This window comes from Anomaloglossus baeobatrachus, chromosome 7, assembly GCF_048569485.1.
Source record: "Anomaloglossus baeobatrachus isolate aAnoBae1 chromosome 7, aAnoBae1.hap1, whole genome shotgun sequence".
Classification (NCBI taxonomy): Eukaryota; Metazoa; Chordata; class Amphibia; order Anura; family Aromobatidae; genus Anomaloglossus; species Anomaloglossus baeobatrachus.
Window position 1 is genome coordinate 163828556 of NC_134359.1, and position 21175 is coordinate 163849730.

General features: G+C 42.5%; 1 protein-coding gene across 5 annotated transcripts in view; it reads left to right on the forward strand.

The window, feature by feature from the left end:
* Positions 1-21175, forward strand: part of TRPM2 (transient receptor potential cation channel subfamily M member 2) — a 2537250-nt gene that overhangs the window by 2366789 nt on the left and 149286 nt on the right. For all 5 annotated transcript variants that reach the window (XM_075317785.1, XM_075317788.1, XM_075317787.1 and 2 more), the window contains one exon: positions 17776-17892. In XM_075317785.1, the coding sequence (XP_075173900.1) occupies positions 17776-17892 (117 nt within the window). The remainder of the gene's footprint in view (positions 1-17775; positions 17893-21175) is intronic.

A 21175-nucleotide genomic window follows, 5' to 3' on the forward strand; every position in this document is an offset into this window, starting at 1 on the left:
GGGATTAGGAATTGCACAGGGCCCAAGGTGATTAATACCTGTGGAAGGCTGCAGTTCCAGAGAATAGTAGTCAGGCAGGGTCAAAACATTAATTGAGGAACAGGAACAGAATGGGACGGCCAGGACTTAATCAGAAAACAAGCAGAGGTGAAATGCGGATCGGCCAACAAGGTACATAAACAGCAAGCAGGAAAAGTAGTCAGGTAACAAGCACACAAAATCATAAAACTGAACTGGGGGTAAAAGTAACCAGAGGTCATAGCTATGTCTGGCAGTGGTCTGCAGACAGGATGGGCATAAAAAAGGGTGTGGTGTCTTCCCATTGGTTGTAGCTGAATGATGGTATTTCATCTGTGAGATACCCACCAGCTACATTCAGCCAGAGATTCTGCATCTGTCAAGGTAATGCAGCCCAGTGGGTGAGCATAACCTGCGTCCACCTGCGCCGCTGGCATCGACTCCTCTCCCATCATCAGCACTATTCATGAAAGGAACACGTTGTCACCTGGTGACCGGAGTACAAATTGACGGAGCGGACTCCGTTGGTGACTTAACAGCCGTGTGCGGCAATGATGCAAACCTGGCTGCGGGCCATCCTCAGGGCAATGTGACACACGTGCCTTGTATGGCTCACGTGTTGAACCGAATTCTCCAGCAATTTTTAAAACACCATCCCGGCCTACATGGCCTTGTGCAGCGGGCACGCTCGCTATGTGCTCACTTCCATCGTGCGCACACAGCAGCTCAACAACTTTCATCACTCCGGAAGTCTTAGGGTCTGGCAGTTAAACGCCGGAAATGCGATGTTCCGACACGCAGGAATTGGAATCTGCACATGTTGCAGCGTGTGTGGCAGCACCGCAGAGCCCTGCTGAAATACGGTATGACATATAGCCTGGGATAACTTGATCAAGAGGTGGTGCAGATCGCGCTGCTGGAGTGGTGTCAGATCAAGGACCTATGCACCCTGCTACACAGTTTACAAATGTCGACGAAGATGTTTAGCACTGGCAATGTCATTCTCAGCGTGACAATTCTGGTCATCTACATGATGGAGCACACTGTAATTATTATTCGGAGTCAGGTGTTGGGACAAGAGGAAGGGGAGGAAGTACAGGAGGAGTCATATGCGGAAGGGATAACAAGATCTACGAGGTCCAGATGGTCAGCGGCACCTATGCGGCATTCATGGTGAGGGAGAGGGATTAACAAGGGCGCATAGTATCAGCAAAAAGTGTTGATGAAAGTGCAGGAGCCCATGAAGAAATGGAGGAGGAACTGGCGATGGGCATGGAAGACTCAGCAGATGAGTGAGAGCTTGCTCACATTTCGGTTGTGCGAGGTTGTGGGGAGAGGGCAGAGGAAGGATGCACGATTCTCACCTCTCTGCCACCAACACACCAAGGACTTGGTCCTCCTGGATGCACAAGACACATGAGCGCCTTCTTGCTGCACTACCTACATGACCCTCGGATTGTATGAATTCGAAGTAATCCTGAATACTGGGTTGCCACACTGTTAGATCCCTGGTACAAGACAAAATTTGGCGAACTAATTCCTGCCATAGAAATGGACGCACGTATACAGGAGTATCTGCAGAATGTGGTACGCAATCTTAGATCTACTTTTCCACTAAACACCAGTGCTGCACAGAGTGAATCTCAACGCTTTGTCATGGATAGGAGGAAATGGTCTTTTACTTGTCCACATCGGAGGGACCGAGGGATGGCTGCTGTGCTGAGATGGCGTTGAGTACGGTGTCCCTGCACAGTTGCACTTTTGGTCATATACCAAAATGAGTTGAAAAAGGACAGATGCTGTTGGAAAGGGGAACAGGTGTGTTGGAAAGGGGAAAAAAGTTTTGGTCCGTGGATTTGGTGGTTAAGCAACTGTAACATTTGCTGAAGAAACACCATCTGTTACAGTGGGACTGGCAGATTTGGATAAAGTGGTATATAATCTGTGACCGCTATATAACGAAAATTAATAAGAAAAGAAAGAGAAAGGTATATATCCCCATCAGCAGTCAGTGTCCACCGTGCTCCCAGTTGGAAAAGGAGAGGTTGGCAACTGGAAGGTTTGGTGGAGGATACAGAGCTGTGTGGCTATGAAACTAATAGTAGCCTGAACCAAGTTAGACGCCATTCGGATCTGGAGACTGGGAGCCCTGTTAGCGTCACAGGGTCCACATGCCCACCCAGCCCAGGAACTCCCTGTTAACAACACAGGGGCCATTGAGTACGCTGACCGTGTGCGTAGGGGCACACCTGTGGACAGCAGGCGCATCAGCAGCAGCAGGCCTGTTAATGCCACTGGGCTGCACAAGCAGGACTGGTAGGACAGGAGCTGGTCTTAACCGTTCTGCGTTACCAACTGTGGTGGTGGCCTGCACCGACACCCTATCCCTGCCTACCTCTGGCCTAAAGCCGCAATGGGTTCAACACATGGAGGTGTGCTCTTTCGGAGCATAATAGAAGACTGCGCACCTCCTTGTTGGCTCCAGCCCCTTTTATAACCTGGGTCCGCCCCAAACCAGGGTGAACCACAATGCACCTCCTGGAGACAAAAGTAGAGTGACACGTCATGAGTGGCATAACTAGCGTCCTATTTGGAACCGCAACTTCAATGATGACCTCATGGCTGCCATGACCCAAACACCTCACCAGTCATCGTCTGACCATCAATAATGCGGTGTCAAGTCATAGGTGTGGGCCTCTGCAAGCCATTTGGGAGGACACCTGATGCCCTGTGGTCTATATGGGACCCCCACATCAGGGCCAGGGCCAAAGAGTTCATTACCGGACCTAGTCTCTGATGCAGGAAGTGCCTGAGCATGCTCAGTAGCATGAAATACAGTCTCTGAAAAAAGACTATCAGCTTTAGCATGGTGTCTAGGCACAAAACAGGACTTAGACCCGGCACGGAATGCAAGCACCTGTGCAAAGAGGCTTTTCACACTTAGTGTGGGAGCATGCGCTGTATCCAGAAAAGAAGACTTAGCGTCAGGAATAACACAGTCAGGCTGAGCATACTCACTAGGCGAAACACTGTAATTATGCTGCAGCTGGGGTAAATCGGCACACGCATGCGCACTAGCTGCCTCTCCACACTTAGATGTGGAGGGGAAATTGATCTTGGAGATGCTGTCTATGAACAGAAGGAAAAGCTAAAGGAAGCCTGACTTTCTATCCCTCCGAATTATGAAATGCAGCAATGAATTCCATGAGTTTGCTATAACATTAGCGTAGCAAAATGTGCATGAGGGTGTCATGTAGAGGTGCTAGAAATAGCTTGTCACCAGTGGGGCACTAATGGAATACAACAGCCAGTTCTATGATGCCACTAAATGGCAGTATTTTGTGCTATCATTATAGCTTATTAAAAACAGAGCAGGAGGGTGTCATGTAGAGGTGCTAGAAATAGCTTGTCACCAGTGGGGCACTAATGGAATACAACAGCCAGTTCTATGATGCCACTAAATGGCAGTATTTTGTGCTATCATTATAGCTTATTAAAAACAGAGCAGGAGGGTGTCATGTAGAGGTGCTAGAAAGAGCTTGTCACCAGTGGGGCACTAATGGAATACAACAGCCAGTTCTATGATGCCACTAAATGGCAGTATTTTGTGCTATCATTATAGCTTATTAAAAACAGAGCAGGAGGGTGTCATGTAGAGGTGCTAGAAATAGCTTGTCACCAGTGGGGCACTAATGGAATACAACAGCCAGTTCTATGATGCCACTAAATGGCAGTATTTTGTGCTATCATTATAGCTTATTAAAAACAGAGCAGGAGGGTGTCATGTAGAGGTGCTAGAAATAGCTTGTCACCAGTGGGGCACTAATGGAATACAACAGCCAGTTCTATGATGCCACTAAATGGCAGTATTTTGTGCTATCATTATAGCTTATTAAAAACAGAGCAGGAGGGTGTCATGTAGAGGTGCTAGAAATAGCTTGTCACCAGTGGGGCACTAATGGAATACAACAGCCAGTTCTATGATGCCACTAAATGGCAGTATTTTGTGCTGTCATTATAGCTTATTAAAAACAGAGCAGGAGGGTGTCATGTAGAGGTGCTAGAAATAGCTTGTCACCAGTGGGGCACTAATGGAATACAACAGCCAGTTCTATGATGCCACTAAATGGCAGTATTTTGTGCTATCATTATAGCTTATTAAAAACAGAGCAGGAGGGTGTCATGCAGAGGTGCTAGAAATAGCTTGTCACCAGTGGGGCACTAATGGAATACAACAGCCAGTTCTATGATGCCACTAAATGGCAGTATTTTGTGCTATCATTATAGCTTATTAAAAACAAAGCAGGAGGGTGTCATGCAGAGGTGCTAGAAATAGCTTGTCACCAGTGGGGCACTAATGGAATACAACAGCCAGTTCTATGATGCCACTAAATGGCAGTATTTTGTGCTACCATTATAGCTTATTAAAAACAGAGCAGGAGGGTGTCATGCAGAGGTGCTAGAAATAGCTTGTCACCAGTGGGGCACTAATGGAATACAACAGCCAGTTCTATGATGCCACTAAATGGCAGTATTTTGTGCTATCATTATAGTTTATTAAAAACAGAGCAGGAGGGTGTCATGCAGAGGTGCTAGAAATAGCTTGTCACCAGTGGGGCACTAATGGAATACAACAGCCAGTTCTATGATGCCACTAAATGGCAGTATTTTGTGCTATCATTATAGCTTATTAAAAACAGAGCAGGAGGGTGTCATGCAGAGGTGCTAGAAATAGCTTGTCACCAGTGGGGCACTAATGGAATACAACAGCCAGTTCTATGATGCCACTAAATGGCAGTATTTTGTGCTATCATTATAGCTTATTAAAAACAGAGCAGGAGGGTGTCATGCAGAGGTGCTAGAAATAGCTTGTCACCAGTGGGGCACTAATGGAATACAACAGCCAGTTCTATGATGCCACTAAATGGCAGTATTTTGTGCTATCATTATAGCTTATTAAAAATAGAGCAGGAGGGTGTCATGCAGAGGTGCTGCACATAGATTTGCAGTAGTGTGACTAGACAAAAGTACAATAGCCACGTTTAGGATGCCACTAGGTACACTGAGTGTTTGCTAGTATAATGGCTTAGTTTAAAAAAGTTGGAGTGTGCAATGCAGGCAGACGTGCTGCAAATATCTTTACAATAGTGTGAATAGACAAAAGTATAATAGCTACGTTTAGGATGGCACTAGGTACACTGAGTGTTTGCTAGTATAATGGCTTAGTTTAAAAAAGTTTGAGTGTGCAATGCAGGCAGACGTGCTGCAAATATCTTTACAATAGTGTGAATAGACAAAAATACAATAGCCACGTTTAGGATGCCACTAGGTACACTGACTGTTTGCTAGTATAATGGCTTAGTTTAAAAAAGTTTGAGTGTGCAATGCAGGCAGACGTGCTGCAAATATCTTTACAATAGTGTGAATAGACAAAAGTACAATAGCCACGTTTAGGATGCCACTAGGTACACTGAGTGTTTGCTAGTATAATGGCTTAGTTTAAAAAAGTTGGAGTGTGCAATGCAGGCAGACGTGCTGCAAATATCTTTACAATACTGTGAATAGACAAAAGTACAATAGCCACGTTTAGGATGGCACTAGGTACACTGACTGTTTGCTAGTATAATGGCTTAGTTTAAAAAAGTTTGAGTGTGCAATGCAGGCAGACGTGCTGCAAATATCTTTACAATAGTGTGAATAGACAAAAGTACAATAGCCACGTTTAGGATGCCACTAGGTACACTGACTGTTTGCTAGTATAATGGCTTAGTTTAAAAAAGTTTGAGTGTGCAATGCAGGCAGACGTGCTGCAAATATCTTTACAATAGTGTGAATAGACAAAAGTACAATAGCCACGTTTAGGATGCCACTAGGTACACTGAGTGTTTGCTAGTATAATGGCTTAGTTTAAATAAGTTTGAGTGTGCAATGCAGGCAGACGTGCTGCAAATATCTTTACAATAGTGTGAATAGACAAAAGTACAATAGCCACATTTAGGATGGCACTAGGTACACTGACTGTTTGCTAGTATAATGGCTTAGTTTAAAAAAGTTTGAGTGTGCAATGCAGGCAGACGTGCTGCAAATATCTTTACAATAGTGTGAATAGACAAAAGTACAATAGCCACGTTTAGGATGCCACTAGGTACACTGAGTGTTTGTTAGTATAATGGCTTAGTTTAAAAAAGTTGGAGTGTGCAATGCAGGCAGACGTGCTGCAAATATCTTTACAATAGTGTGAATAGACAAAAGTACAATAGCCACATTTAGGATGGCACTAGGTACACTGACTGTTTGCTAGTATAATGGCTTAGTTTAAAAAAGTTTGAGTGTGCAATGCAGGCAGACGTGCTGCAAATATCTTTACAATAGTGTGAATAGACAAAAGTACAATAGCCACGTTTAGGATGCCACTAGGTACACTGAGTGTTTGTTAGTATAATGGCTTAGTTTAAAAAAGTTGGAGTGTGCAATGCAGGCAGACGTGCTGCAAATATCTTTACAATAGTGTGAATAGACAAAAGTACAATAGCCACATTTAGGATGGCACTAGGTACACTGACTGTTTGCTAGTATAATGGCTTAGTTTAAAAAAGTTTGAGTGTGCAATGCAGGCAGACGTGCTGCAAATATCTTTACAATAGTGTGAATAGACAAAAGTACAATAGCCACGTTTAGGATGCCACTAGGTACACTGACTGTTTGCTAGTATAATGGCTTAGTTTAAAAAAGTTTGAGTGTGCAATGCAGGCAGACGTGCTGCAAATATCTTTACAATAGTGTGAATAGACAAAAGTACAATAGCCACGTTTAGGATGCCACTAGGTACACTGACTGTTTGCTAGTATAATGGCTTAGTTTAAAAAAGTTTGAGTGTGCAATGCAGGCAGACGTGCTGCAAATATCTTTACAATAGTGTGAATAGACAAAAGTACAATAGCCACGTTTAGGATGGCACTAGGTACACTGAGTGTTTGCTAGTATAATGGCTTAGTTTAAAAAAGTTTGAGTGTGCAATGCAGGCAGACATGCTGCAAATATCTTTACAATAGTGTGAATAGACAAAAGTACAATAGCCACGTTTAGGATGCCACTAGGTACACTGAGTGTTTGCTAGTATAATGGCTTAGTTTAAAAAAGTTTGAGTGTGCAATGCAGGCAGACGTGCTGCAAATATCTTTACAATACTGTGATAGACAAAAGTACAATAGCCACGTTTAGGATGGCACTAGGTACACTGACTGTTTGCTAGTATAATAGCTTAGTTTAAAAAAGTTTGAGTGTGCAATGCAGGCAGACGTGCTGCAAATATCTTTACAATAGTGTGAATAGACAAAAGTACAATAGCCACGTTTAGGATGCCACTAGGTACACTGACTGTTTGCTAGTATAATGGCTTAGTTTAAAAAAGTTTGAGTGTGCAATGCAGGCAGACGTGCTGCAAATATCTTTACAATAGTGTGAATAGAGAAAAGTACAATAGCCACGTTTAGGATGCCACTAGGTACACTGAGTGTTTGCTAGTATAATGGCTTAGTTTAAAAAAGTTGGAGTGTGCAATGCAGGCAGACGTGCTGCAAATATCTTTACAATAGTGTGAATAGACAAAAGTACAATAGCCACGTTTAGGATGCCACTAGGTACACTGACTGTTTGCTAGTATAATGGTTTAGTTTAAAAAAGTTTGAGTGTGCAATGCAGGCAGACGTGCTGCAAATATCTTTACAATAGTGTGAATAGACAAAAGTACAATAGCCACGTTTAGGATGCCACTAGGTACACTGACTGTTTGCTAGTATAATGGCTTAGTTTAAAAAAGTTTGAGTGTGCAATGCAGGCAGACGTGCTGCAAATATCTTTACAATAGTGTGAATAGACAAAAGTACAATAGCCACGTTTAGGATGCCACTAGGTACACTGAGTGTTTGCTAGTATAATGGCTTAGTTTAAAAAAGTTTGAGTGTGCTATGCAGGCAGACGTGCTGCAAATATCTTTACAATAGTGTGAATAGACAAAAGTACAATAGCCACGTTTAGGATGCCACTAGGTACACTGACTGTTTGCTAGTATAATGGCTTAGTTTAAAAAAGTTGGAGTGTGCAATGCAGGCAGACGTGCTGCAAATATCTTTACAATAGTGTGAATAGACAAAAGTACAATAGCCACGTTTAGGATGCCACTAGGTACACTGAGTGTTTGCTAGTATAATGGCTTAGTTTAAAAAAGTTTGAGTGTGCAATGCAGGCAGACGTGCTGCAAATATCTTTACAATAGTGTGAATAGACAAAAGTACAATAGCCACGTTTAGGATGCCACTAGGTACACTGAGTGTTTGCTAGTATAATGGCTTAGTTTAAATAAGTTTGAGTGTGCAATGCAGGCAGACGTGCTGCAAATATCTTTACAATAGTGTGAATAGACAAAAGTACAATAGCCACATTTAGGATGGCACTAGGTACACTGACTGTTTGCTAGTATAATGGCTTAGTTTAAAAAAGTTTGAGTGTGCAATGCAGGCAGACGTGCTGCAAATATCTTTACAATAGTGTGAATAGACAAAAGTACAATAGCCACGTTTAGGATGCCACTAGGTACTCTGAGTGTTTGTTAGTATAATGGCTTAGTTTAAAAAAGTTGGAGTGTGCAATGCAGGCAGACGTGCTGCAAATATCTTTACAATAGTGTGAATAGACAAAAGTACAATAGCCACGTTTAGGATGGCACTAGGTACACTGACTGTTTGCTAGTATAATGGCTTAGTTTAAAAAAGTTTGAGTGTGCAATGCAGGCAGACGTGCTGCAAATATCTTTACAATAGTGTGAATAGACAAAAGTACAATAGCCACGTTTAGGATGCCACTAGGTACACTGACTGTTTGCTAGTATAATGGCTTAGTTTAAAAAAGTTTGCGTGTGCAATGCAGGCAGACGTGCTGCAAATATCTTTACAATAGTGTGAATAGACAAAAGTACAATAGCCACGTTTAGGATGCCACTAGGTACACTGACTGTTTGCTAGTATAATGGCTTAGTTTAAAAAAGTTTGAGTGTGCAATGCAGGCAGACGTGCTGCAAATATCTTTACAATAGTGTGAATAGACAAAAGTACAATAGCCACGTTTAGGATGGCACTAGGTACACTGAGTGTTTGCTAGTATAATGGCTTAGTTTAAAAAAGTTTGAGTGTGCAATGCAGGCAGACATGCTGCAAATATCTTTACAATACTGTGAATAGACAAAAGTACAATAGCCACGTTTAGGATGGCACTAGGTACACTGACTGTTTGCTAGTATAATGGCTTAGTTTAAAAAAGTTTGAGTGTGCAATGCAGGCAGACGTGCTGCAAATATCTTTACAATAGTGTGAATAGACAAAAGTACAATAGCCACGTTTAGGATGCCACTAGGTACACTGACTGTTTGCTAGTATAATGGCTTAGTTTAAAAAAGTTTGAGTGTGCAATGCAGGCAGACGTGCTGCAAATATCTTTACAATAGTGTGAATAGAGAAAAGTACAATAGCCACGTTTAGGATGCCACTAGGTACACTGAGTGTTTGCTAGTATAATGGCTTAGTTTAAAAAAGTTGGAGTGTGCAATGCAGGCAGACGTGCTGCAAATATCTTTACAATAGTGTGAATAGACAAAAGTACAATAGCCACGTTTAGGATGCCACTAGGTACACTGACTGTTTGCTAGTATAATGGCTTAGTTTAAAAAAGTTTGAGTGTGCAATGCAGGCAGACGTGCTGCAAATATCTTTACAATAGTGTGAATAGACAAAAGTACAATAGCCACGTTTAGGATGCCACTAGGTACACTGAGTGTTTGCTAGTATAATGGCTTAGTTTAAAAAAGTTTGAGTGTGCTATGCAGGCAGACGTGCTGCAAATATCTTTACAATAGTGTGAATAGACAAAAGTACAATAGCCACATTTAGGATGCCACTAGGTACACTGACTGTTTGCTAGTATAATGGCTTAGTTTAAAAAAGTTGGAGTGTGCAATGCAGGCAGACGTGCTGCAAATATCTTTACAATAGTGTGAATAGACAAAAGTACAATAGCCACGTTTAGGATGCCACTAGGTACACTGAGTGTTTGCTAGTATAATGGCTTAGTTTAAAAAAGTTGGAGTGTGCAATGCAGGCAGACGTGCTGCAAATATCTTTACAATAGTGTGAATAGACAAAAGTACAATAGCCACGTTTAGGATGCCACTAGGTACACTGACTGTTTGCTAGTATAATGGCTTAGTTTAAAAAAGTTGGAGTGTGCAATGCAGGCAGACGTGCTGCAAATATCTTTACAATACTGTGAATAGACAAAAGTACAATAGCCACGTTTAGGATGGCACTAGGTACACTGACTGTTTGCTAGTATAATGGCTTAGTTTAAAAAAGTTTGAGTGTGCAATGCAGGCAGACGTGCTGCAAATATCTTTACAATAGTGTGAATAGACAAAAGTACAATAGCCACGTTTAGGATGCCACTAGGTACACTGACTGTTTGCTAGTATAATGGCTTAGTTTAAAAAAGTTTGAGTGTGCAATGCAGGCAGACGTGCTGCAAATATCTTTACAATAGTGTGAATAGACAAAAGTACAATAGCCACGTTTAGGATGCCACTAGGTACACTGAGTGTTTGCTAGTATAATGGCTTAGTTTAAAAAAGTTGGAGTGTGCAATGCAGGCAGACGTGCTGCAAATATCTTTACAATAGTGTGAATAGACAAAAGTACAATAGCCACGTTTAGGATGCCACTAGGTACACTGACTGTTTGCTAGTATAATGGCTTAGTTTAAAAAAGTTTGAGTGTGCAATGCAGGCAGACGTGCTGCAAATATCTTTACAATACTGTGAATAGACAAAAGTACAATAGCCACGTTTAGGATGGCACTAGGTACACTGACTGTTTGCTAGTATAATGGCTTAGTTTAAAAAAGTTTGAGTGTGCAATGCAGGCAGACGTGCTGCAAATATCTTTACAATAGTGTGAATAGACAAAAGTACAATAGCCACGTTTAGGATGCCACTATGTACACTGACTGTTTGCTAGTATAATGGCTTAGTTTAAAAAAGTTTGAGTGTGCAATGCAGGCAGACGTGCTGCAAATATCTTTACAATAGTGTGAATAGAGAAAAGTACAATAGCCACGTTTAGGATGCCACTAGGTACACTGAGTGTTTGCTAGTATAATGGCTTAGTTTAAAAAAGTTGGAGTGTGCAATGCAGGCAGACGTGCTGCAAATATCTTTACAATAGTGTGAATAGACAAAAGTACAATAGCCACGTTTAGGATGCCACTAGGTACACTGACTGTTTGCTAGTATAATGGCTTAGTTTAAAAAAGTTTGAGTGTGCAATGCAGGCAGAAGTGCAGCAAATATCTTTACAATAGTGTGAATAGACAAAAGTACAATAGCCACATTTAGGATGGCACTAGGTACACTGACTGTTTGCTAGTATAATGGCTTAGTTTAAAAAAGTTTGAGTGTGCAATGCAGGCAGACGTGCTGCAAATATCTTTACAATAGTGTGAATAGACAAAAGTACAATAGCCACGTTTAGGATGCCACTAGGTACACTGACTGTTTGCTAGTATAATGGCTTAGTTTAAAAAAGTTTGAGTGTGCAATGCAGGCAGACGTGCTGCAAATATCTTTACAATAGTGTGAATAGAGAAAAGTACAATAGCCACGTTTAGGATGCCACTAGGTACACTGAGTGTTTGCTAGTATAATGGCTTAGTTTAAAAAAGTTGGAGTGTGCAATGCAGGCAGACGTGCTGCAAATATCTTTACAATAGTGTGAATAGACAAAAGTACAATAGCCACGTTTAGGATGCCACTAGGTACACTGACTGTTTGCTAGTATAATGGCTTAGTTTAAAAAAGTTTGAGTGTGCAATGCAGGCAGACGTGCTGCAAATATCTTTACAATAGTGTGAATAGACAAAAGTACAATAGCCACGTTTAGGATGCCACTAGGTACACTGACTGTTTGCTAGTATAATGGCTTAGTTTAAAAAAGTTTGAGTGTGCAATGCAGGCAGACGTGCTGGAAATATCTTTACAATAGTGTGAATAGACAAAAGTACAATAGCCACGTTTAGGATGCCACTAGGTACACTAACTGTTTGCTAGTATAATGGCTTAGTTTAAAAAAGTTTGAGTGTGCAATGCAGGCAGACGTGCTGCAAATATCTTTACAATAGTGTGAATAGACAAAAGTACAATAGCCACATTTAGGATGGCACTAGGTACACTGACTGTTTGCTAGTATAATGGCTTAGTTTAAAAAAGTTTGAGTGTGCAATGCAGGCAGACGTGCTGCAAATATCTTTACAATAGTGTGAATAGACAAAAGTACAATAGCCACGTTTAGGATGCCACTAGGTACACTGACTGTTTGCTAGTATAATGGCTTAGTTTAAAAAAGTTTGAGTGTGCAATGCAGGCAGACGTGCTGCAAATATCTTTACAATAGTGTGAATAGACAAAAGTACAATAGCCACGTTTAGGATGCCACTAGGTACACTGAGTGTTTGCTAGTATAATGGCTTAGTTTAAAAAAGTTGGAGTGTGCAATGCAGGCAGACGTGCTGCAAATATCTTTACAATACTGTGAATAGACAAAAGTACAATAGCCACGTTTAGGATGGCACTAGGTACACTGACTGTTTGCTAGTATAATGGCTTAGTTTAAAAAAGTTTGAGTGTGCAATGCAGGCAGACGTGCTGCAAATATCTTTACAATAGTGTGAATAGACAAAAGTACAATAGCCACGTTTAGGATGCCACTAGGTACACTGACTGTTTGCTAGTATAATGGCTTAGTTTAAAAAAGTTTGAGTGTGCAATGCAGGCAGACGTGCTGCAAATATCTTTACAATAGTGTGAATAGACAAAAGTACAATAGCCACGTTTAGGATGCCACTAGGTACACTGAGTGTTTGCTAGTATAATGGCTTAGTTTAAAAAAGTTTGAGTGTGCAATGCAGGCAGACGTGCTGCAAATATCTTTACAATAGTGTGAATAGACAAAAGTACAATAGCCACGTTTAGGATGCCACTAGGTACACTGACTGTTTGCTAGTATAATGGCTTAGTTTAAAAAAGTTGGAGTGTGCAATGCAGGCAGACATGCTGCAAATATCTTTACAATACTGTGAATAGACAAAAGTACAATAGCCACGTTTAGGATGCCACTAGGTACACTGAGTGTTTGCTAGTATAATGGCTTAGTTTAAAAAAGTTTGAGTGTGCAATGCAGGCAGACGTGCTGCAAATATCTTTACAATAGTGTGAATAGACAAAAGTACAATAGCCACGTTTAGGATGCCACTAGGTACACTGAGTGTTTGCTAGTATAATGGCTTAGTTTAAAAAAGTTGGAGTGTGCAATGCAGGCAGACGTGCTGCAAATATCTTTACAATAGTGTGAATAGACAAAAGTACAATAGCCACGTTTAGGATGGCACTAGGTACACTGAGTGTTTGCTAGTATAATGGCTTAGTTTAAAAAAGTTTGAGTGTGCAATGCAGGCAGACGTGCTGCAAATATCTTTACAATAGTGTGAATAGACAAAAATACAATAGCCACGTTTAGGATGCCACTAGGTACACTGACTGTTTGCTAGTATAATGGCTTAGTTTAAAAAAGTTTGAGTGTGCAATGCAGGCAGACGTGCTGCAAATATCTTTACAATAGTGTGAATAGACAAAAGTACAATAGCCACGTTTAGGATGCCACTAGGTACACTGAGTGTTTGCTAGTATAATGGCTTAGTTTAAAAAAGTTGGAGTGTGCAATGCAGGCAGACGTGCTGCAAATATCTTTACAATACTGTGAATAGACAAAAGTACAATAGCCACGTTTAGGATGGCACTAGGTACACTGACTGTTTGCTAGTATAATGGCTTAGTTTAAAAAAGTTTGAGTGTGCAATGCAGGCAGACGTGCTGCAAATATCTTTACAATAGTGTGAATAGACAAAAGTACAATAGCCACGTTTAGGATGCCACTAGGTACACTGACTGTTTGCTAGTATAATGGCTTAGTTTAAAAAAGTTGGAGTGTGCAATGCAGGCAGACGTGCTGCAAATATCTTTACAATAGTATGAATAGACAAAAGTACAATAGCCACGTTTAGGATGCCACTAGGTACACTGACTGTTTGCTAGTATAATGGCTTAGTTTAAAAAAGTTTGAGTGTGCAATGCAGGCAGACGTGCTGCAAATATCTTTACAATAGTGTGAATAGACAAAAGTACAATAGCCACGTTTAGGATGCCACTAGGTACACTGAGTGTTTGCTAGTATAATGGCTTAGTTTAAAAAAGTTTGAGTGTGCAATGCAGGCAGACGTGCTGCAAATATCTTTACAATAGTGTGAATAGACAAAAGTACAATAGCCACGTTTAGGATGCCACTAGGTACACTGAGTGTTTGCTAGTATAATGGCTTAGTTTAAAAAAGTTGGAGTGTGCAATGCAGGCAGACGTGCTGCAAATATCTTTACAATAGTGTGAATAGACAAAAGTACAATAGCCACGTTTAGGATGCCACTAGGTACACTGACTGTTTGCTAGTATAATGGCTTAGTTTAAAAAAGTTTGAGTGTGCAATGCAGGCAGACGTGCTGCAAATATCTTTACAATAGTGTGAATAGACAAAAGTACAATAGCCACGTTTAGGATGCCACTAGGTACACTGAGTGTTTGCTAGTATAATGGCTTAGTTAAAAAGAGTTGTAGTGTGCAATGCAGGCAGACGTGCTCTGCAAATGTCTTTGCACTAGTGGGACTATAGCAAAGTCCAATAGCCACGTTTAGGATGCCACTAGGTATACTGAGTGTTTGCTAGTATAATGGCTTAGTTATAATGAGTTGGAGTGTGCAGAGGACAGGAGGGTACAGTGCCAGGATTGTGGGTATGGGTAGAGGAATGGAAGCCTGCCTTTCTATTCCCTCCTAATGGTGAAATGCAGGGAGGAAATCCCTGACCTTTGCTACACAGACGCTGTTGCTGTTTTCAGGACCTGTCACCTATGGCTCTCTGACCCTGCCGGTTTGAGCCCTTAAAAGGACTGCTAGAAAGTGCTCTCCCTAAGCTGTCTAACGCTGTGTATGCAGCGCATACAGCTGTATCGGCGATAGGACTCAGGAGGACGGAGCTGCGACAGTGATGTCTGACACCAAAGACGCAGAAGAGATAACGGTGTCCTGGAGGAAAATGTCCGGTTTTATAATGCAGGGACATGTGACATGGACATCCTATCACACATGCCGTTGCTTCTCTGGCTAAAAGTCCACTTAGCTGTGTGTGTGTCTGGGATTGGCTGACATGCTGGCCCGCCCCACTACACGCGCGCGCTTAGGGAAGGAAGACAAGGAAAAAAAAAAAAAAATGGCGATCGCCATTATAGAAACAGCAGTGATCTGAAGGCGCTGTTCACGCACACTATACACTGAAATGTCATAATAGTGTGATTCACAGAGTGACTTACACTATTACAGCAGAAACCAAGCTAGGATTTAGCTGGTTTTTTGCTGCTAGAACCGTTCTCGAACGTTTCTAGAACTATCGAGCTTTTGCAAAAAGCTCGAGTTCTAGTTCGATCTAGAACAGGCCCCAAAATCACTCGAGCCTAGAACTGGAGAACCTCGAACCACGAACCGCGCTCAACTCTACTTATTACGCCCTCCGAAAATCATATGACATCCTCACATTCCTTGTTCCACTCCCCGGCCCCTCCACCAGCAACCCTGACTACAAATAAAGTAACTTGAGACACAAACACTGCTGCGTACATGATAAAAATTGCAGGGGCCTTAAAGGCCCTAGTTCCATACAGATGTGGTTTTCCCCAAAAAAACATTGTTACACCAAAATGCCTATAAAAAAAATTATATAAACAACTGGCTATTACCAACAACGACATACTTGAGGAATACCTAGAGTTTCAAAATTCTAACTAAATTAATTTTGCAGATAATATCAAAAAAGTAATCACCAGGGCCTAAGAGGCCCCCGATATGCATTTTAGGGTTAAAATAAAAAAGCTTATACAGGGTATTCGACAGAGTAAGCCGAGACAGCCGCTTTGTAAATAATCCAAAAAACCTTTATTGTGACTGGGAGAAGATAACTTTAAAAATGGATATATTTCCTTAGAGTCTGCAAGGCAGCCGCAACAAAAGGAACAGATCTGAGGGCACCACACGGTAATCCAACACAAAGATAATGCAACAACAGTCCTTAGATTAGTTCCCAAATCCAGCAGGGTGGGCAACACAACACAATGCCACATTTCAACTGATCTCCAATGTCTACTAGTCCATACACAGGCACCAGGACCAGGCCAAGCAACAGACCATAGCTCTTCGCCAGACAGAGCATCAACTAACAAGCCAAACATGGGGCTTATTCCTCTCCCTCTCATGAGAACAGCCCCCTGGATGAGCATAAGTGCTCACATCCACTGTCACAAGGGTACCACGATGGAGAGTGGTCCCTCATATTTCTGGTTCTAGGAGATCACAGTGCAGGGCTTAATACACACTTGCTCAGGTTAATACTGCTGACTGTTAAGATTCTCCTTTATCCAGTGCTGCTAGGGTTTAGTAGCTTTTCTGGTCTCCTGAACTCTGACTAAAAGCTATAGCCAGCTGTTCTCTATTGCTAATTACCTCTGCTATAAAGACTTCCCTCCTAGCCCAAGTAATCGCTCATGATAGTTTCTGTTTAGCTTGCTTTTAGAGGGAATCTGTGAGCTGTTGACCAGGAAGCCATTCAAAGAACATTTGCTATGTGAAAGCGGTGTTGAATTTTTCCCTTCCTTAGTCCTTTTGAGTTTTTCCCCTCTCATCTGTTCCTGATTATTACCTCATGTCATTTGGAGTGCTTTGTATGATTGCTGTTTATTTTACCCTTGTCTATCTAATCTTTTTTGTGTCTTTAATCTAGAGTGGGACTAACGTCCCCACAGCCCTGCACACTATACTAGAGAACTAATTCCAGGGAAAGACAGGGATAAGCTCGTGATTGGCAATGGGGTGAAAGAACCTTCATAAACACATTAGGGAGTGCAGGGATCAGCCTCAGGTGCTCCCCTTTCCCTAGCACAAGGGCCCACCGTTGTATCGTGTACCCTATGTGTTACGGTGCTCGTTGGTGTTCCCTTGAACATGGCAGAATCCCGGTAGTCACTGCGTGACACCCACCCCCTTAAACATTTTCTAAATGTAGCTCAGACTATAAAGAAAGTTTCAGTAACCAAGTCTCCAGCCTGTCTACATGGGTTGTGTATTAAGGAAACCCCCTGCAGAGAAGGCACACAGGCCCCCATCAGATGCAGGACAGGAAATGCTAAAGTATACCTGATTAAATTAGACTTCACGAAAAAGGCTGGGGGTGACACTGTCACAATACTCACATGCCGTGCTGAGCGATGTTGGCATTTGCATTCCCGCGGTTCAAGTGATTCTTGATTTAACAACCTCACGTGAACCTCAGAAACGTGAATGTTGACACTGCTAGAGCTGCATTGGCACAGGTTGTGAGGATAAGCTTTTAATTTTAATGGGGACAAACATGGGGAATGAGAAGGGATTTTCCTAGTAGTAGTGGACAACCTCTTCAAGAAGTTTGATGGACAAGACAACTTAAATGAAAAATGTTTACTCAGATAATGTATAATTGACTTTGGGTTATTATTTTTGCCTAACTATGTTATATGTTGCTATTACAGGTGTACAAAGGATATGTGGATGATCCAAGAAATACAGACAATGCTTGGATAGAAACCACTGCACTAAGCCTTCATTTTGAAAGAGAGGACCACTCATTGTTACTAGAATTAAGTCAGGTAAGATAAATATATTATAATAAAGTGGTAAGAAAATGAATCAATAGCGGTGTAACAAATAAAATACCAAACACATGAACCAAACGGAAAGGAAATACTGAGAAAAATGCGCAGTTAACGGACTCTTCCAATTCATGGGATTGGAGACAATATTAGATGCACAAAAAAAAAAGTGCAATTACTAGAGATGAGCGAACCAGTCGCGGTTCGGCTTGAGCTTGGTTCGCCGAACGGAGGTCTCGTTCGAGTTCGGTTCGGTGAACCGGTTCGGCGAACCACTCGAACCCCATAGGAAACAATTGGAGGCAATTACAAACACATAAAAACACATTATAAATGTACATATACAGTTAATAAACAGCCATAACACTTACCGGTGCCCGAGATCCGCCCTGCACCTCTGTCTCCCGCCGCTTTTCCATCGGTAATCGCTGCGTCTTCCCGGTAACCAGCAGTGATGCAGGACCTATCGTGACGTCAAAATAGCCATGTGACCAGTCACGTGTCTATTTTCTCATTGGCCACAGACTGGTCACATGGCTAGACATCATGTCCTGTCCTAGGTCCTGACACTGCATCTCTCCAGTAAACGGTGATCGTTTGTGTATCTCCATGTACTGGCGACATGCTCTGGCACACGGACGACTCCCCGTTACTGCATGGGGCGATATTTACAGAGTCAGCCCACATGCAAGAACTGGCTGTCACAGCTGGTGAATAGCGGCACCGGGAATCACGTGATCGGAGCACCGTTGCTATGGCAACCCGGCTGTGAAGTCACCGCTAACAGCAGGCAGCCTGTGGTCTTTCTCACTGAGTGATTTCTGCACGGGGAGCAGCGTCTTTCTCCCATGCAGTGAAGCCTGATGTAGCAGAGCTGCATGGGCTGAAGGAGAAAGAAGACCATGGATCGTGGAGAGGTGAGAGGGAGTAATACACATGGAGTCTCTAAGTGTGTCTGTGTATTTATTTCTATTAAAGTATTTTTTCTCTGTGTGGTGTCTTATTTTTTAACCCTTTATTGGAGATTGTTAATGGCTGGATCAAGCGTGCCTGACATTAAGAATCTCTGGCTTAATACTAGCTAGTAAAACAAAGCTAGTAATAACCCATTATTACCCAGCAAGCCACCCGGCACCAGGGCTGCTGGAAGAGTTGGATACAGCGCCAGATAATGGCGCTTCTATGAAAGCTCCATTTTCTGGGGCGGCTGTGGACTGCAATTTGCAGCAGAGGCGCCCAGAAACCTCGGGCTAACCTGTGCTGCGGATTCCAATCCCCAGCTGCCTAGTTGTACCCGGCTGGACACAAAAATGGGGCGAAGCCTACGTCGTTTTTTTTTTTTAATTATGTCATGAAATTCATGAAATAATTAAAAAAGGGCTTCCCTATATTTTTAGTTCCCAGCCGGGTACAAATATGCAGCTGGGGGTTAGGGGCAGCCTTACCTGCCTGCTGTACCTGGCTAGCATACAAAAATATGGCGAAGCTCACGTCATTTTTTTTTTTTTTTTTTTGGGGAAAAAAAATAAAAAATGCTTCACTGGATTTTCCATTGCCAGTGAAGGTAACACCAAGCAGTGGGGGTTAGCAGCCAGTAGCTGCTTGGATTACCCTTATCTAGCAATACAAAACATGCAGCGGGAGCCCATATATATATATATATATATATATTTTATTATTTATTTAAATAACTCACAACACAACACAAACACATGGGAAAGTGACAAGGACATATACTCATGCGAAAACAAAAGAGCAGGACAAGGAAAAAGAGGAGGATGTCATCCAATCGTCTAATCCTGTCGATGCAGCTCCTCTCCTCCCTCGTAAGATTATCATTATAGATATTTGTGGGGATTTTAGAAAATTCATTGGAGACGAGCCGCACAAACAGGTCGACATTGGGACTAGAGATGAGCGAACCGGCCGTGGTTCGGCTCGAGTTCGGTTCGTCGAACGGAGGTCTCGTTCGAGTTCAGTTCGGCGAACGTTCAAACTCGAACCGCATGGGAAACAATGGCAGGCAATCACAAACACATAAAAACACCTAGAAAACACCCTCAAAGGTGTCCAAAAGGTGACAAACAACTCACAACACAACACAAACACATGGGAAAGTGACAAGGACATATACTCATGCGAAAACAAAAGAGCAGGACAAGGAAAAAGAGGAGGAGACACAGCTATGAGTATATGCAAGGGAACGTCGATGCCATTACTGTGCAACTTGAGCCCTGCTCATTTTAGGCTTCCAATCTGGATAAATTGCCTGAGCTCACCACGTACACCTTGGGGATCTTGTTGTGTCCCGCAGCCAGCGTTTTCTCGGAATGTGTCCTCAGTGCTGCTGGGGTTGTGCTGACAGCTAAGCACACGCATCTGTCCACTGACAATGTGGACAGACTAACGTTCACCAAGATGAACAAGTCATTCCTCTCAGAGGACTTTTCTTCCCCTGGCTGAGCCAGGGGAGACGAAAGGCACGCGTATTTTTGAGAGTGCTTCATGCAAAGCATCTTTTTCATCTTGAAAATGGGGGTCAACTGATGCCAGTCAAGTGGGGTGTGTGTGGCCCAATTAGTGGAAACGAGGGAGACTGTGGTTGGAGTCCCCTCGCTGTGTTTCTAAAAGAACCAAGATGAACAAGTCATGGCTCTCAGAGGACTTTTCTTCCCCTGGCTCAGCCAGGGGAGCTGATAGGCACGCGTATTTTTGAGAGTGCTTCATGCAAAGAATCTTTTTCATCTTGAAAATGGGGTCAACTGATGCCAGTCAAGTAGGGTGTGTGTGGCCCAATTAGTGGAAACGAGGGAGACTGTGGTTGGAGTCCCCTCGCTTTTGAAAAAAGAACCAAGATGAACAAGTCATGGCTCTCAGAGGACTTTTTTTCCCCTGGCTCAGCCAGGGGAGCTGAAAGGCACGCGTATTTTTGAGAGTGCTTCATGCAAATCATCTTTTTCATCTTGAAAATGGGGGTCAACTGATGCCATTCAAGTGGGGTGTGTGTGGCCCAATTAGTGGAAACGAGGGAGACTGTGGTTGGAGTCCCCTCGCTTTTGAAAAAGAACCAAGATGAACAAGTCATGGCTATCAGAGGACTTTTCTTCCCCTGGTTCAGCCAGGGAAGCTGAAAGGCACGCGTATTTTTGAGAGTGCTTCATGCAAAGCATCTTTTTCATCTTGAAAATGGGGGTCAACTGATGCCAGTCAAGTGGGGTGTGTGTGGCCCAATTAGTGGAAACGAGGGAGACTGTGGTTGGAGTCCCCTCGCTTTTGAAAA